The 19239-nt window shown below is 39.4% G+C and overlaps 1 protein-coding gene across 2 annotated transcripts in view; it reads left to right on the forward strand.

The window, feature by feature from the left end:
- CDK19 (cyclin dependent kinase 19) overlaps positions 1 to 16784 on the forward strand; it is a 120166-nt gene extending 103382 nt beyond the window's left edge. For both annotated transcript variants that reach the window (XM_066547108.1, XM_066547109.1), the window contains exons 9-13: positions 992 to 1064; positions 4696 to 4793; positions 6240 to 6318; positions 11310 to 11576; positions 14380 to 16784. In XM_066547108.1, coding sequence (XP_066403205.1) covers positions 992 to 1064; positions 4696 to 4793; positions 6240 to 6318; positions 11310 to 11576; positions 14380 to 14511 — 649 coding nt within the window. In that variant the 3' untranslated portion in view covers positions 14512 to 16784. The remainder of the gene's footprint in view (positions 1 to 991; positions 1065 to 4695; positions 4794 to 6239; positions 6319 to 11309; positions 11577 to 14379) is intronic.
- Positions 16785 to 19239: the final 2455 nt, after the last annotated feature.

Here is a 19239-nt window from a genome sequence, read left to right on the forward strand (position 1 = left end):
TAAGAACATGAACTGAGTGGCCTCCTCATTTCTCTAGAAGGGGTTGCCATAAGTGTAATTTAATCTATGGCAGGCACAGACAAATGAGCTTCCTTAACCCATTTCTATTACATATTCAAGATAATGTTGTTCATTTTGTGTGAAGAAGAATAGGGAAGCACTGGTATTTTTGACAAGTGAAGGCAGCAATGTATTGGACAGAAATTTCTATTGAAGGTAACATGTTCAATAGATTGCGATTCAAAGCCTGTCCAGGATCTGAGAATTTTCCACTTTTACTGTTTCCTTGTGCTTTGGCTAAGTTAGTCAAGTGGTGATAATAGATTAGAGCTGGTAAGGAGTCACAGGGACTCCTTAAAGTAAAGTAGAGGACATAGATTTGGGAGTTTTGGATTCTGTTTCCAGCTCTGATGGATTCATTACACTGGCTTTACACAAAATATGAAGCTTCTTTTTTTTGGAAATGGCTGTAGATAACCTCTGGAGCTGTAAATTAAAGGCATGGCACATGTCATAGGTATTTAAGGCAGTTTTGAGCTTGGGAGCTGTAAGGACTATGTGGTTTTCTGGAGGCTGGGGAGACAGAATGGTAATCTAACTGCTCTGCCAAGTTCTAACCAGAAACAATAGCTTAAATATTGAGCTGTGATGAGCTGCTGAATGCTTTCTGTGACAGAGTTGCTTTGGAAAAATATAGTATCAGCTTCAAGTTGTGTCTCTGTCATTGTCCTTATCAACAACTTATCCATATAGCATAAAAGTTGCATGTTTCATGGAGATAATCTTTACACAGTTGATAGCACTCTTGCTGGTGAAAAGCACACTTTATGTGTGCAACTGCTAGATGAATATCTGACATGTCTTCTGATAGCAGTTCTTCTTACAGTTTACTTCCTGAGGGTTGGGAGATGTTTCTGTGGTCACTTGATAGAATTCCATGGTTTTAATGCACTATTATTTCAGACATATTTTTCTTTAACATATTTTTCAGATATGCCAATAGTAGCCTCATAAAATACATGGAGAAACACAAAGTCAAGCCTGACAGCAAAGTTTTTCTTTTGGTAGGTGCAACTTGAAAATTGCTGTGATGACAGGAATGAAATTGCATTTCTGAGGGTAATATCTGTGTCTGTTTTCCTATCTCATTCTAATGAACACCAATGTTAAAGAAAGCTATTTACCACTAACTGGCCATTTTTGAAATGTGTTTTCTTCATACACAAATTGCTTAAACTGCTGGAATTGAAGATCTGAGAATCTTCTCTTGTTAAGATCTGCAAGACACTTGTATACCCAGCCTTACCTTTAGGTCTGCTGTGCAAATAAGAGAGTGAGTATAATATGTGTCTTGATTCTGTGTGGCTTCAGAGACCTAAAGAGCCCCCAAAAGCTAAAGAGTTTTGTGAAGAAAGGGAAGAGGAAAGGAGAAATTTATTTCCTGTAGTAATTTGGTTTTCTTTTTCTTCCCTCCAACAGTAGTCCACCACTGTTCTGGGGATGATTCCAAACAAAATCCCTAAACATATATTTGCTGGTTGCCTAGTTGAGTCATGCATTGTAGGCCAACACAGGGTTGCTCTGTCTAATACAGCACAATTTCTGGATGTCTCTGTGATGACTTAGTGCTGTCTAAATTTAGGAATGAAGTTCAAAGTGACTTTGCTAATGCTGTGTACAGGGAGCTCTGTAATGAGGCTCTTGGTGCAGCTTGACTTTCAGTGGTCTGTTTTCAGTTACAAATTCAGCATAGCAGTCATCTCTCTATGTCCTGGCAAAGATTTGCTCTTTGACTCATTAGTTGCTGCTGGATGATGACACAAATAGCTGTGGAAACAGAGTAGGTTGGTCCCAAGTGGGTGGAAGGGAAGAATTTCCATAAGAAGAGTGAGACTTGAAGAAAAATAAATTAAAATTTCTTAAACTCAACTTACTGGGCACACACTGGAATCACCTGGAGGGTAAGTCTAACTGAAAAGATGACAATTGTAGGAGACATCATTAGTTAGCACATGAATTTCCATGTTTTCCTACCAAAAGTGGAGTCCACCAGAAAACCTGCTTGCTGTCAGCTTATATTACTAATTCTCTAAGGCTGAACACTGAGTTCAGAATCATCTTGGGTGGGTTGGCTGCTTTTCCCAGGGGAAATATTAACCAGATCTCTGAAGAACCACAAAACCAACCATACTTTGCCCTTCTTTCTGAACATCGTGACAAAGGCTTAGTTCTCTAAGTAAGGTAGTTTGTTAGATTTTTCTCACAGCTCAAGGAGTGAGTAAGGGTGGCTTAATGATCAGCTACAGAGGCAGAGGCTGATCTCAAATAGGTCAGTCTCCCAAAGCTCTGAATAAGAATGCCCACTAGTATGAGATACCTTCCTGTTATCTCATTGCTGTACATTGGAAGTACATATATTGTGAAGCAGACTCCTTAAAACTCCTTGTTCATAACCAAGGTAGTTATTTTTATGAGATGATCTCCATCTTGCAGGGTGACCTCTGAAGATGTTTGCTTTGTAGCAGTCATTGATTGTGACTGTGCTAATGAGTACAGGAAGTGTGGTTCATGGGGAACAGATGGCATCAAGTAGATCAGTGCAGGATAGCAAGTGACTCTTGACAAAGAGAATGATATTATGCCATTCTGCTGATTGACATTGAATGATAATGTCTACATGAAGGGCAGAATGTTTTCCATTCAAGAAGAGGCATCTGTTCTTGCTGTCCTGGGAAAGTTGCAAGCATAGTATTCATAGCAGTCATGTCAGGCCAGTAGAGCCTAAGAGCTTGAGACCTGCTGGGAAGTATGAGATTTTGATGAAATCGAGTCTCATTGGCTTTGTTTCCTATGTTGTCTTAGCAGCTGCTGCCCTAAAAACAAGTTGTCTCCAGACTTTTTTTAAATTCATTTTCCCAGAAGCTACAGATAATCAGAGTTTCTCAAAGTTGGTTCACAGTAGCATCACCAATAGGCAGATTATCTTGCTGGGAGTGATATTGCGTGTGGTATTACTTGGAATGGGCTAGCTGATTGTATCCTCAGGAGTGAAGCAGGAATGCTAAAGGAAGGAGTCCAGGGAGCAGAAGTTGATGCCCTGTGCTCTTCTGTCAACGATGACATCTGGTACCAGGAGTGGCCTTGTACAGATTATGCATTTTTGTCTCTACAAGTCACTGTGGAGGAACTGGGAAATTTGTATAACCTGTAATGGAGCCAGGAGCTGCTCTAGCTGACAAAAAATTTTCATGTAGGGAAAGGTGATTTGAAGTAAAGATACTGAGTACCAAACTGTTGTCTGTATTGTATTGTGTGAGGTCACTATGTAGAGAGCCAACATGTCATTAGATGCACAGAAAATGTAGGGTTAAGAGTTATCTCACCACACAAAAATACAGTAAATAAGTGCCCATTCAAACCCTCCAGGTGTACACAATGCAGGAATAGTTTGAGTTGTATCTCTAGGCAAGCAGCAGAAACCCATTTAGGAGCTAGTTGCAAATGAACTGATGGGTGGAGAGACAGCCCAAATGGCTGTTTTGCTGTGAGTCTTTTGAGGTTTGTGGCCCATAAAGTATGTGAATAAGTGTTGGGAAGGAAATGGCAAAAGTACAGAGAGTTTTGAGACCTAATCTATCAAGTAAGGTTAACTGCAACTATTGAAAAATTCCTTGTATTTCCTTTCTTGAGGGGGGTGAGTGCTTTTACTGAGGCTGTTTGCTGTAGCATATATATATATAGAATATAGAATTGTATGTCAGGTTTTTAATTTATTGGAATAAAAAGCCCCAAATACCCATGCCAAAATCACATTCTTTTGTTGAATATCCAGGCAGTTTTTGTTGGAGACCTGAAAGAGAGTTTGAGCTGAGATGTCCTTTACAGAAGGAAATTTATTTTCACTACTGGCTTGAATTGAAAGAGTATTGTGTGAGAGCAGGATGCTGTATAATGTGAGCACCCAAATTTCCTGCTGTAAGTTTATCAGAATGTGATAAATAAGTAACTATTTTAAATGATGTGATATGTCTATAATTCCTATTTTATACTACTAATATATTGTAATCCTCTTTCATAGCCTATGGCAGTCAAAAGAATTCTAGCTAATAAATTTGTGCTTGTTTTCCTCCTAGCAAGGAAGAAAGGTTACTAGGAAGGGTCTGTTCCTTCTCATTTTTGTACCAATTGGAGTGGGTTTGGGAGCTGCATGAGTAGCAGAGTGCTCTGATTCTGGAATGTTGCCAGTGCAAGAAATGAAGATTTATGGTTTCCGTCCCTAAAGCTATCAGTCGTGTTCAGTCCATTCTAACACTTTTTTTCCTTTTGTGTCAGCAGTGTAGAACAGTATAAAAGCTATACATGTACCACAACAAATAGCTATTATTTAGAAATAATGTTTTATGAACTTGTAATAGCTGAATTTAGCATTGCTTTAGTGCAGTGGTTCAACCTGAGCAATTAATACTGCCTTAAACACTTAACTGTTTAATACGTGAGAAGTACTTCACAACCACAGTACTTTGATGGATGTGCATTGTAGTTCTTGGGAACTTCACTGAGCAAGCAATGCTAACTTAGGCTTGTCTGGACAAGCCAGAAATAGTTTAGCAATCCACAATCCAAGACATACAAGTCATAGTTTGAAAAATGATAGTTTGATAAGCTTTTTGCTATTTTTATTGTTATGCTTTGCAGCTTCAGAAGCTTCTTACTATGGACCCTACAAAGAGAATTACCTCAGAGCAGGCTTTGCAGGACCCCTACTTTCAAGAGGATCCTCTGCCTACATCAGAGTATGTATTCCCTCTTCTGTGAACATCTGGGGTGATTTCTTTCTGCTGTATGCTAGTCCCTGGAATGACATGACAGCTGAAAAATTCACAGATACCTGCCTATGTACACAAGAAGTAGCAGCTCAGCCATGCTCAGTAAAAACTACAAGTGTCTGTATGTACTGGTGTCAGAACTGAGTGGTCATGAAAAATAACCCAGTACCACAGTAGTGCTGTAATTCTGAACACACTACCAAAGCCAGAGTTACAACGTTACTGCAGCATTGAGTGAATCAATCTCTGCCTCACACAGCCTCACAGAGCACTGGTCTCCATTGCCTGGTTGACTGTGCCTTTCCCTAGGAGTGGGACAGTTCTCTGACCTACAGTCCATTCCCATGCCCTCTTTTCACAGGATAACAGTATGAGAAAAGCGAAGAGATAAATGACTGCCTAAAATCCCACAAATCCCTTGTTCAGAAGGCTTGAGAGAATATTTTGTTGTCATGAAAAGTTCAGATCACATACTCAGTTCCAGCTGGTGGACTTTGTCAGTTTCTCTTCCCAGTTTTCAGAAGCATGGTGGTGCATGGCATTATGATCTGTATGAACTTGATGCAGGTAGACTTCTACCTTTGCTTTCACTGTTTCCCCGACTAGCAGGCAACACCAAAAGGAAGGAACAGTCACTGGAATAAAAAGGAGTCTAGTTGATACTAGTTGGGGTTTTAAAATTAATTTTTCTACACTACATAGCAACAAGATTAAGAACTGTTTACACCCTTTTGAAAACCACATCATGTTAATTGCATTCTGAATGTTGGCACAGAAACATTCTACTGGTCAAGATCTACCAGTAATTTTCTGCTTAGTGTTTATCTGATGCTATCCTGTGGAGAACTGTAGCTCCCCATGGATTACAGGATAACATTATGGTAAGGTTTCTGCCATAAACATTAAGGAATGTTCCAAATTCCATTGGTCAGATGAATTTTAAAGTGATCTTTTTTTCCTAAACAACACCTGAAAAGCATAGGGAAAGTAAGTCTGCAGTTGTGATTGGCAAATAGATTGAAGCCTGTTGTAAGCCAAGGCAGGCTCATAGGACATTAATACTCTTTGGATCAGTCCCTTTATTCAGTGAGCCATGCATGTTCCAACTGGGTGTTGTGGAACCTCTGACACTGTGTTTGTTCATTTTACCATCTGGATCAACAAGTGGTCGTTCTGGCATTTGGGCATGTTCAACCATGCCATGATTTCTAAATGACAGCCCTGTGCCAACAGCAAAGAGATCTTACATGACAATCAGCACCTATCTTGGGTATTCACACTGCCACTCACTTGTGGAAACAGGATTTGTCAAATACAAGAAATGTAGTTGTGTTATACACACTTGTTTTTAACACAGTATTAAGTAAATGTATGCCATGTGTACATATTTGTGGACTGTTTACTGTGTTTCAGTGTGTTTGCTGGCTGTCAGATTCCATATCCGAAAAGAGAATTCCTCAATGAAGATGAACCTGAAGAGAAAGGGGATAAGGTATAGTAAACTTCTTGTTTGTTTGGGGCTTTTTTACTTGCAAGTATGCAGTAAGAAAGCATCATGGTTCCAAATGAAAACTAATGAAACATGAAGAGTTAACCAAAAATGAAACATGAAGAATTAACAAAAATGTGTGTTCCAAGGCAAAGCTCTATTAAAACTGCTTCTCAGACAGTTGAAGAGTATCAGACGCCTCGGGGTGTCTCAGGTAGTATCACCAGCACGGTTTGCCCTGACCTGTGGGGAATGAACTGGGTGGGCTGTTGGTCAGCTGCAGCCTGCTCTCAGCTGCTGTGTTCCAAGAAGACCTTGCTACCTCCTGCAGCATCACATGAAGAAAATACGTTGTGAGCACACGAAAAGAATGGCATTTTCATTGTATGACTGGCATCCATCCAGCCATTTGAATGTAGATGGCTGTCAGGGTCTCAAATAAATAGTGGCAGCCTGCTTCTGGCACTACATCAGAACATTTCATCCATCTGCATGCAGTTTCCTGATCGTGTTGTAAGGGCCCTCAGACAAAGGAGTAATAAGGATTCTGAACTGTTCTGGTGGCAACAATCTGCTCTGAGTATTCTCTCTTTCATAGCCCCATAGACATGAGTGAGAACTTGTTTGTGTGCATAATAAATTCTGGGGTGTTTGCAACATAATCTGCTCTGCTTAGTGCGTGTAGCTCAGCTGTGCTGTGTGACCACAGCCATTGTCCCATAGTGCTGTGAAGGCCGGACAATGGTGCCACAGTGCAGGAAACAGCGTGTTATTTTCATGGAACAGGGTACAGTGAGGCACCAACAGTGATGTATAGCTAACCAAATGTGAAGAGAACAGTCTTGAACTGTAGCTATCTGGGGACTATGTGAGAAGGGCTGTTGTCTTTCAGAGAAACCATTTGAGGACACGAATATTCTGTTTTCAATTTTCTGCAAAATTTTCTGACAAACTAGGTGAGTTTAAACCTATATTTTAGAGAGCAAATTTTGTTTTCAGAACTGATATTGCAGATTCTTCTTTACTGGGAACAAGTGTTAGTATCCATGATTTTTGTGTCCAGATGGATTTTTCCAGAGGAGGAAACAGACCCCTGAGCAAAAATAAAATTAAATTCATTATACTAATTTGATTGTAATTTAGTTACTAGTTTTGCTTCAACTCTCACAGCTTCAAAAAATAAAAAGAAACCTTATGAATTAAAATTACTCTGGCTTTTTTATATTTAAGTCAGTGTACTTGTAAGGAAATATCTGTCTTTTCCCTGGGAATGTTGCAGGGTTGATGACAATGGCATGCTTATATTTAAAACAGCCAATATATAAATGATCTTTGAGATTGTTGAGGACAGTCAGGTATTTATACGCACTCCAAATTAAACTTTTTCTTAGACCATTCAGGTAATACAAGTCCCACATTACTCATTGAATGTAGAAAATGTAGATTACTCAGTGTAGAAAATGTGGAGGTAAAGGCTATTCTGAAAGTTGAATCTGTTCCATGTTTTGTTGCTTTATGATGTTATTGTAAATGAAAGGTTTTATTTTTTTAGATTGGTTTGTTACTGGTTTGTTTTTAAAACCAAAAATATCTGTACAATCATTTGAAAACCTGGAGAAGTTGTCTCTGTTTATTTGGAACTTACATCTGAATTAAATAACATCTAGCATAAGCATCCATTCTTCAAAATGGTTAATTGTTAGTTAGCAAGACTAAAATAAGGGTTTGTAAAACAAAGTGAAAATGTAATTTTATAATTTAAATTCTGGTAGGCAAGTTTCTGCTAGGTTTGTTTCTAGGTAGGACTGAAATTTCATTTTGGTAATTAGTGCCGAGAGGTGACATATGGCAATGGGTTGCTAAGTGTGGACCTTTCATGAGTTTAGTCATTTAGGAACTGCCATGAACCAGACTGGCCTGAGGACGAGGTTGTTGCTTCTCAAAAATGCCATTTTTGTGCAGTTAGGTAGTGCAGCCAGGCCCCAGCTGGAGACTGACAGGGCAGGTCAGTCTCTAGCCAGGCAATAGCAGTAGTAGTTCCACACAAGAGCAAACTTCAGCTTGTCAACTAAATTTTGTGCTAAAATCTGAAGCACAAAACCTGGGACGTACAACAAGCTCTTGCCTTTAATTGTGAGAGTCCCTTCAGTATTTGTTTACACATTAAAAAATTTAAGTTTTTCAGCTCACACAATTATCAAAAAACAGGGGGCCCCCAACTGAGGGAATTATTAGCATCTACTCCATTGATTCAGAAGGCTGAACAATTGCTTTATTAAACTATGTTATATTACATTATACTATACTATAACTATACTACAAAGAATACTAAAGAAAACTCGTGACTTTCTCATGACAGCCAGGACGCAGCTTTGAGCCAATTGGTCAAGGAAACAAAACAATCCTCAGCAGAATCCAAGTGACAAATCACTTCAGGTAAACAATTTTCCCAACACATTCCACATGTGCAAAACAACAGGAGCAGCAAGTAGAGATAAGAATTTTTTTTATCTTCTTCTCTCTGTGCTTCTCCAGGAAAAAACCCTGAGAGAGAAAATTGTCGCTCTCTGTTCAGAAAATGTGAATGCCACACACAATAGTAACTACCTTACTTGCACCCAAACACTCCTATGAAAACACAAATTTCAGAATTGTAACACAAATGTACCTTAGTTCTTGGTGTTTTGTTTGTGTAAGTGAAGCTCAAACCATTATTAAAAATAAATTGCTTCTTGATAATTTTTTTTTTACAAGCTAGTTTGATTAACTTTTTAGATTACTGAGGTCTAAATCTCCCAGGAAGTAGAATTTGACTGAGATGGGATTTGAGGACTATGTGCAGGAGGATACATTATGGGTTTTGCTAAATGTGAAATGGAATTTCAGGCCATCTCTTAACTCCTTGAAGATGCAAGTCTTCTTTGTAGTCTTAAATGAACACATCACTGCAAATTTTGTTGGAATGTATCTTGGGAGACTATTGTGATGAATGGCATAGATGCAGATCTTTTATGTCATTTATCTGAGGTAACTAAAAGCCTCAACATGAAGGGGACATCGAGAATTTTCTGCTAGTGGCAACTGGTTGTCATAATTTCTGAGAAACTAATAAAGTAAGATTTTAATTAAAAGGCTGCCATACTAAAGCTTTGATCATTATATAAGCAGATATTCCACAAAAAAACCCCAAACCTATCCTGGAATGTTCCTTACAGTATGTTAGGGGAAAGATAGTAAGGCTTTTTAATTCAATCCATATCAGTTGAAGGGTTTTTTTCATGATGAGCAAGTGATATCTTTCCCAGAGCTGCAACCATGGAGGACAGAATTGCACTCAGTTCATTTTCTGACCTTCCCTCCACTTCCTCAAATACTCCTTTTAGTCTGTAGCCTTCTGAAGCCAGAAGAGCTCTCAATATCTTTTGTTCTTGTGTTCTTCTTCTTAACCTTTTTTTCCCCTTCTGTGACACTTTTCTCTGTTTATTTTCCTTCTAGGAACCAGTGTAATCTTAATTATCTGGCTTCTCTTCCTTTGCTAGACTCCTCCTTCCCTTGCCAGATTCTTCATTCAGCAGTTTCCTCCTCTTTTGTCTTCAACATTTCTGGTTTATTTTCACTTTTCTGTTATTTCAGTAAGATTTTCTGACCCTGTACATTGTGCACTGTGCTAGGCCCTATTCCCCGTACAGCACTCTTTACAAGGTGCTTAAAAGCATGGGAAACCAAAATAGTAATGAAACCTGTTTCTGGTTTTGCCAGAATTTCCTCGCAACTAGGAAGACATGATAAAATTCCTTTGGTCTCAATGTGCTTACCTTTCTGGCAGTAATGCTGTCAAGCCTTCTTCAGGTGAAAAGTGAAAGGTTGAAATGTGGTTTTGATTCTGTGTGAACAAGGCCATTGAACCACTTAGAACAACTTACTGTGGGTTCCCCATGTCTGCCACTGAGCACTACTGAAATTCTGGGTGCTTTGATTTACTTCATTGGGTGATTACTACTTTATAAAGGGTTCCTTTTATCCTCTCTGAACACCTGGTGTCTTGGTTTGAAAAAGACAGGTGTCCATTAAGGGAGGCAGGAGCCTTCCTTGAAATGGAAAATGTAAACCCCCTCCCTCCAAATTATTATAATTTTTGAAATTAAGAGGCTCTCGGGCAGAGTTATGGGAATAGGAGTAACAGTTCTTTACTAGGAAAATTAAAAATACGAATGCAATAGGACAAGCAAAAAAAGCCCAACGCTGACAGAATTAGAATATGACCTGACACACTGTGGGTCAGGGTGTTGGTAGCAGTCTAAATGGTGGCTGCAGTCCTCCTGCAGTTACAGGTGTGGTTCTGCTGAAACAGTGATCCTGTAAAAGGGTGTAGTTTTCTTCTGAATATTCAGTGGTAGTGTAGATGGGCCTGATCTTCCTCTGGGAATCTCGTGGAGAAAAAAGCTGCTTCTCTTGGAATCCAGTGGAAAAGGCTGCCTGTGGTATTCCAAATCCCAGATTATATCCAGGTAGGAATGCTTGGATCCTCCCCCTGGGTGGAGCATCTCACAATGGGATGATGTAATTTTATCAGTGAGGCTCAATGGCCCATTAACAGAAGATATCTCCCCAGAGAGGGGATTGGTTGTGAAAGAGATAAAGAAAAACTGCACAATTAACAGAAGAGAACTGCCCCACCTCTAGCAGATGATAACAGAATATACAACCCCACCCACATCTTGCAACCCAGGACACCTGGGTAGCTGTAGGAGGCACTCGACTGTCTTTCCAGTTTAAGTCCAGCTTGTTTCATTAAAAAAAGCAAAATGATCACAGGTGGATACCCCCCAGGTGTGCAGGTCTGTACTGGGGGTGAACTCCCAGCACTCAGCCTTGCTGTGTGTTCCATCACACAAGGGCCTGCCTCCCCCTCGGTGACAGGGGGTTGGCAGCTCCATGAAGCTCACAAACCCAGCTCACAGCAAGTGACCGTGTTGTGTGGCTTCTTCCCTCAGAATCAGCAGCAGCAGAATCAGCATCAGCAGCAAGCAGCACCTCAGCAGCAGGCGCAGGCGGCGCCGCAGCAGCCGCAGCCGCAGCAGCAGAGCAGCAGCCAGACCAACGGGACGGCGGCGGGCACCGGCGCGGCCGCGGGGGGCGCGGGCGCGGGGCTCCAGCACAGCCAGGACTCCGGCCTCAGCCAGGTGCCTCCCAACAAGAAACCACGCATAGGGCCTTCAGGCGCTAACTCAGGCGGGCCTGTCATGCCTTCAGATTATCAGGTACCTCTGGAAATTTTGCTGCTTCTGATGCTATAGGGCTGAGGGCCAAAATGTCATTTTTCCCCTTTCCCAGCTGCAAGAACAGATCGTGTTTTAATGAATTTTTGATGTAACCTGAGGCATGCTGAGGTTTTGTTCTGTGATTAGTAATTTTCAATAGAATACCAGTTTGAGTTGTACTGCACCCTGTAAAGTGTTGAGGACTAGTCCACTCCAGGAATCACTTAAATATTTGCTTAACTTTATATTTTAGAGTAATCTTGCTGAAGCCAGTGGTTGTAAATGCTGCACTGCATCAAGTTCAGTATACTTGAGTCTTGGCAATATTAAATCCCATGTGAGGCACAGATGTGAGACAATCCTGAGAAGAAGGAACAAAGTTGAACCAGGCTCTCCCATTTCATTCCTCCTATTGTCACATGTATGAAGTGGTTCTGTAGTTTATTCTGGTATCTTTCTAAGACTACTTCTAATGTTAAAGAAAAAAAAAATGCATGTAAGAACAGGAATGACAATTTGGTTCAGTTCATCCATTTGATTCATGCCAGACTAGGGCACAAAGACATGCACTGTTTCTGATGTGACCAAAGTAGAACAGATTTCATGTTTTCTGGTACAATAGCATTAATTAGGAAAAGCACTATCACTGAATATTTTTTGAATTAGCAGACTTGTCTTTGATTACTAGAATTATATTTTCCACTGAAAAAGTTACTTACATTAAATATAGAAAGCATTGAACTTTCTGAGATCTTCAGTATTTCAGAGTTTATACTCGCTGGAGCAGTAATTAGTTGAAAGAAAAAAAAGGTTAGATATTAAGGGTAAATTATAAATTATGCTAGGGGTTCTGTTGGTTCCTAGCCTCCAAGAGGGTCCTGCTTTGGAGAATGGTCTTTTCAGGCTGCTTTAAAGTTAAAATAAATAGGGTTTAAGACACCAGCTCTACAGTTGTCTTGACTTAGCTTTCCAGACCTTCTCCACAGACAATTCATTACTCAGTGCCAGACATATTTCTCCCATTTTTGTTTAACTCCTTTAGTTACAAATTGTCATGAAGGCATTGAGGGCAATTTAAGGAGAAAGACAACTAGGTTTCTTTTTTGAAAAGTTCCAGACAGCCTTGAGGCCTGGACAGATCAGTACATCTGTCTGACTGCACAGTATTTATGGCTGGTCTGGTTTGGTCTATACTTTGAGGACTGGTGTGCTGCATTTGATGATATCCATCATAGAATTCTTATCCAGTTCTCTGAATTGTTGGCAAACTTCCCCCTTGCAAGTTGCTGGTAGTCTAAATATTCTTTTTTCCAGATTTTTTTTGCCCTCTGTGATGCTTTCCTTCTAAACTTTAACAGCACAGGCATCAAAATCATGATCTGTATGTTTCTTTTACGTCATGCACTAAATTGTATGGGCTGATTATCCATTTTTGCACTTATGTTTGGCTATCTGCCTTTAACTTCTAGCTGACTATCTTCTGTTCCAGAAAGGAATGTCTGCAATTTGTCCAAGTCTGACTTTATTAAAAACAAATTCTCCTATGTGAAACAAAAATAAGCATGGGCACGTTAAAGCATTCTTCTAGTCTTAAGGCAGTAATTTTACTCCATTTTATCTTATTTGGAAGATTCTCTTTGCTTTGAGTTTCATTTAGCTTGTGGTCTGAAGTCTCTGTTGAAGTTTTTTTTGTCATTCACCAACCTCAGTATCTGTTGCTTCCACAAATGACAGTGCAAAGCTCTTTGTTGAGTTTTGCTGAGTCTTCCTTATGTGACCTTGAGTATTTTGCTTACCATGGTGAGTGGTGCTTTTCATCCAGAAAGAACACCTATAAAATCACAGAATTTATCACAATTCTTTTTCTTTTCCATTAAAAATTGAAAAACTTCCTAGAATTTTGAGAAAAATTTCAGGTTTCAGACACTGTGTAACACAACCAGCCTTATCATGGGATTGTGGTGGGGTTTACCTTGCTGGACAGTCTCCTGTCCATTGAGCAGTACTGCTCATGCCAAGTGATTTTGCATCTTGCATTATTGGGCAGCTCACAATTAATTCTGGATGGGAAATGGTTATGATAATGAAAGGGCAAATTCAGCAGGCTGGAGGCTGCAAGATCCACAAATTTGTCTTGCTGAAGTTGGGGTCCACTAAACTGACAGGCCCAAACTGTGGAGGGAAAAAAAAAATATTCAGGAAAATGAATGTTAGGTTATGTACATACCCATACCCATTTTTAAGCAGTTGTCCTTGTTTGCAGTAGTTAAGGTATCAGGTTAAAAGACTCACTTAATATTATATTATTTAATCTTAATGGACAATTTTTTTATTTAGATAAATTGAGTAGTAGTCATGGTTGTCTTTTTCTCAGAAAATTATAAAATGTTTACAACATTTAATATTGCCTATCCTTGAGAAGGATGTTTGTAGCCTTAGCATTAATAGCATTTGCATTAATAGCATTTACAATAATGATAGATAAAAGTTTAAGAAACAGATGAATTTTGAAAGGGAGTCTGCTCTCTTTGTCTGTTGTGTATTTTTTCTTCAGAAAATGGGTGTGTACATGCTGTACTTTTAGGTGCCTTCAAGGGTTCTTGTGTATTTTGTGTGCTGTGTTGAAGCTGATTGCAGATCAGAATGACGATTTGTTTTATGGGACCCTAAAAAGTAGCGCTATTTAGCCAGTTTCCCCAACAATCATGTTTTAACCAGAGGTTAAAAATTTCCTGAGCTGCATGGTCCTAGCAGGCTGGAACTGTGATGGTCATTCCTTTGATCCCTCTCTTTTTTCCTGCAGCACTCCAGCTCGCGCCTGAGTTACCAAAGCAACATTCAGGGATCTTCTCAGTCCCAGAGTACAATGGGCTATTCCACATCGTCTCAGCAGAGCTCTCAGTATCACCAATCTCATCAGTCTCATAGGTACTGAGGGGCCTGCCAGGCTGCACCCAGAAAGGAATGGACTAGAAGCCAGAAGACTCCAGCAATATGAAGTTCATAATGATGAGAAGACCAAAAATACAAACTATGATGCAGAATTAAAATTCATGATGATAAAAGGAAAACTTCACTCACTGAAGACTTCCCCCATCCCTGCCCCATTCCCATCCCTTTATTGCCATAAAGGAGATTCTTGTGAAGTTTTCCTTCCTTCCTGCCCTTGCATGTGCTCCATTGTGGTTACTCTAATGAACCCTTCTGATCTGAACCCAGCACTTAACTTCTTTAACCTTTTGGAATTTTGAAGGATTCCTGGTGCACCTTCCTTATGCTGTAGTGATTGCCATAAATCTGTCTTTTCAATCTCTTTGATGGGATTTTAAAGTTTTAAAATCTTGAACTCCCAGGCTTTCAAGCTTGTATATAGTTAGTTTTATACTAGGCGAACCAGTTTAGCTATACAGGTATATTGCACCTTTTTAAAGCACTATGTTATTTTCACAGGATATTACTGTTTTGCTCATGGATGTCAAGAACAGCAAAATTTTACTGTTCCAGAGTATTTTACTATTCTGTTTTTATTAGTCTAGTTTTCAGGCAAAGTATTAAAAATAAAAAAATTTAAAAATTAATAAAATGAAAAAAGAAAAATGAAAAAAGAAAAAAAAACCCACCCAAGTCTCTGCAGCAACAGATATGCTTCATGCTACTGGACTGAACGCCAAACAGAAGATGGCTGATATTTCTTAACTCATTCACATTGAATTCTTGAAATCACAGTGATCATGCTCTGACTAGTTTTAAATTAAGTATTACTTTAAATGAAACCAGGACAGTCACATGAAAAGGAGATGCTTTCAGGATCTGTTGGAACAGAAGAAAGGAATGTCTTCCCAGGCTGGACACCAAAATAGTCAGGAAAATGTATTTACTGCCCTCAAGCCTCACTAGGAATGTGGATGACGGGCTTTTTCTGTATTTCTGCAAAGTAGCTTATTAATGTGTGTGAGAGTTCTATAAATTTAGCTTTCTTTCACATTCCTGAGTCAGTTCTCAAAATTTAAAGGTGACAGAAATACTAAGACTTGCAAAAACAAATGCATTTAATCATTTTATGTTAGAATTTATAATTAAGAGAAATTATTGTGCAGTTTGAAAAGCATGTTGAAAATGGTTCCTTTTACTTGTTTATAATGCATATTCTGTGTCCCTCACATTGCTGTGATTAACCAGATTAGTTACACCAGATGCGCTTGATTGCACTGAAATGTTTCTTTTTCCCTAGAGCAAACATGTTTTGATTGTGCCTAAGGGATTGTAAGTGGATGGGTAGCTTGCAGAAAATCCCTAGTAATTAAGCAAGAGTTCAGAAGCATAATCAGAGCATTATTGTCCAACTTCTGGAACCACAGTTATTCAGAGAGACACAACACGTAATTTGGGACAGCTTCGTTTTTGCTTCAGCCTTCAGAAATAAGGCTGGCTCTTGTGGCAGAAAACCTGGAGGAATGCATTTAGAGAGCTACTGGCAGTGTTACATCAGAGAGCTTCTGCAGCTGGTGTCCAGAGAAGAGGTGACAGGAGTTCAGGTGTAAATGGTCAGTGGTCACAGGTTTTTGTACTGCAGGGTGTTCTCTTTGCCCTGTGCCACACAAAACAAATGGTGTACCCATGCACATTCACACTGAAGTTGTGATCAGATGCAGCAAGATGAGTAGGTCTGTTTGCTCTGAGGAGAATGCTTTTCATCACATATTATATGGTTCTACTGGTTTGATCTCCCAGTCATCTTTAATGTCCCCTTCCTCCTCAAACTCATGCTGTTTTTCTGCTTTGTGTGAGCAGTTGGCTTGCTTTGGCCATTCCTACCATCATGTGGTTTTGACAACACCAAGCTGCTCCAGAAAAGCTAATACCTGCTTTTGTCATCAAATGGATAAGAAGGTGGTGAAAAACTAAATGAAGCAATTGAAGGGAAAAATTCTTTCTGGGGAAAAATAATCTCCCAAAGAATACTTTCAATGTATAACCCTTGAAATGCTACATTTTATACATACTGTAGTACTCTGAAAGGACAGGTTTTAATTGTTCCTTCATTTCAGTGACTATGGGGTGACATTCTTTCTGTTTCCCCCCTTACTGATGTTAGGATGAGGTACTTTTGATCAAATGGGTGTTTGGCCAATGCTATTAAGTAACACTTCTTTTATACTTCTGTAATTTGAATGTCACATTTCTGGAAATTAACTTATGGCAGAGTGATTTTTGTCCCCTCGTGTTCTTTTCATCCTTCTGTTCTCTCAAAATTATTTTGTCTTTTCTACTACAGTTATCTAACATTTCTTTTCCTTGCTGTGACCTGCAACTGGTCATCAAAATTCATACGAGATCAGGAGGTGGCAGGGGACCATTGGTTAATTAAGGTGGGCTCTTGTGCCAATAAGGCAAAATCATGGTGTAGATTAATCTGTATGTAGAGTGTGAAACTTCACAGCAATGTAAGGTGCTTTAATTGAGCAAACTTCCAGCTTCTAGAGTGACTGCCACAACCTCTCTCAGCTGCACTTGCATTTCTTGTCTTGGTTGGGTTGGTAGATGACCACATGCCACTCCTCTCTCTAGCTTTTATGCGCACAGGTGAAGCCAAGCTGTCTTCCTCCAAAATTCACAGCCAAGAGGAGAGGGAGTAAAAGCAACAGCCCTGGCTACAAATTGTAGGCTCTGCACACTCTTGTAGTTTCTTCACTGGGGTGAAATAATTTGCCTTTTCTTGGGAGCTTGATGCATGCTGCCAGGGTTGGTAGCAGTCATAGTGGAAGAAGCCTTGCTGCCTAGGGGTTATCCTGTGAGGTAAAAACTCCGCTTTCAGAAGTGAATTGTGCAGTTTGTCATGGGAAACCAGGACCACGTCATTTTTATGGGTGTTTTTTTTTTGCCTGTGCAGTTTCTTTATTACTCAGCTCTGTCTCTGCCCATAACCTATAGACCCTCAGCAAAGTGTTTCACACCTGTACTGAGAGGCACAGAGCTGTCTTCTCCATCCTGGTGGGAGAACAGGCTGCTGAGCACAGCTTTTCGTCGTGGCTCAGAGGAAACAAACACGTGGAGAATTAATGGGATGAGCAGCCTGGTCCTCGTTGGTGAAGTTTATGTAGCACAAACTGCACAATGAAGGAAAAATATAGGGAAAGCTGCGACTCCTGCACTGTATCTGTGACACTGTATCTGGGGAGGGGGAGGGAAGCGCATTCGTAGTGGGAGGGGTGGCGGGAAGCTAGAAGTGTTCAAATATGTATGATATTTTATATAAACATAATAAGCTTAGTTCCCCTTCATAATCTTCAGGAATGGTACTTTAACACCATTAAGTAAAGAATTGTTTTAGGATTAAATAAATGTATTGTACATAAGGCCATACGTAATCTTCTAAAAAATGTCGCCAGACAGGAGCGATGTGTATTACGATATGAAAAAAAGTCCTTAATGCACTGTTATCTCCTAAATATTTAGTAGTAAATTAATGCTATTTAATTTTTTTAAAAATTTGTCTTGTGTAGACACTAAAAAGTATTACACAAAATCTGGACAGAACGTGTCCTTTTTAACAGCAATTTAAAGAACTTTTTATATATGTAAGGTAGTAACTTTTCAAATTGTTCTAGTTGTATATTCCCATGTTTACTATTTGTGGAAGTGTGCCTGTCTCTACTCAGTTATTTTTTTTCCTAATAATTTCATGCACGCATCTTTCATTTTTGTAGTTTCCATTAGAAATTACTGTGTATGCGCCTGGTGCTACCACAAAACTTTCCCGCTCTAGATCTGTGGTGGCCGCATTCAGTAGTGCCCGTGCGAATGGGCTACCAAAACCATGAAGCAAAATACTTGTTTCTTATTCTAGAGTTGAGAGTTTACTGCTTTTAAGTTGTCCTGATGTCACTCTTGAAATGGCTGTGTTCATTTCAAGCTATGAGTTCATTGCATTTATTTTATATTCTTGGTTGTAATGAAATGGAATTGACTTTGCTTCAGTGTGAATTTTTTTAATAAAATAATATACATTTGTAATAATAATAAAAAGTTCAAATCAAATAAGTGTGCAGAAAAGTTTTTGTAAACGTCAACTTTGGGCTACCAGTAGGGAAAATACAGCCCACAAAATTGCAGTTGTAATTATATTCAGGATGTTTATGATATCATGCACCACAGAAAACAAAGCTTGCAAAACCTCAGAGTTGAAATTGCAGTTTTTAAAATGCCCACGAGGATATTCACAGGTATGTGTCTCTCAAAATAGAATGAAGCCTTATGGAAAGCAGGATGGATGGAGTGTTCTCTTAGGTTTTGCTCTCTGCTCATAAGTGTACGGGTATGCCACACTGATGGCACTCGTTGAGATTCATTATTACTTACATGACAATCCTGTAGATGCATCTTCTGAAAAAGAAAGCTGGTTTACTCTGTTCTGGAAATAAAGGCTTTCCTGCTTTCTCCTTCTGCTGGATCTTGGAGCATTTCAAGTATTTCAGGTGGCAACATGGAAAGTATGATCTAGAGCATTATTGGTGGGTTTTCACAGTGAGATTTTGTGTGCTTTGCTAGTCTGCATGTTTCTGTTCCATCTGACTTTGGATGGATGGGTGGATGGATGGATGGATGGATAACTTCTTCCAAAAATTCTACTTGTCTTTTCCATAACAGTTGTATGGGTAAGAAG

This window comes from Molothrus aeneus, chromosome 3 (genome assembly GCF_037042795.1).
Source record: "Molothrus aeneus isolate 106 chromosome 3, BPBGC_Maene_1.0, whole genome shotgun sequence".
Classification (NCBI taxonomy): Eukaryota; Metazoa; Chordata; class Aves; order Passeriformes; family Icteridae; genus Molothrus; species Molothrus aeneus.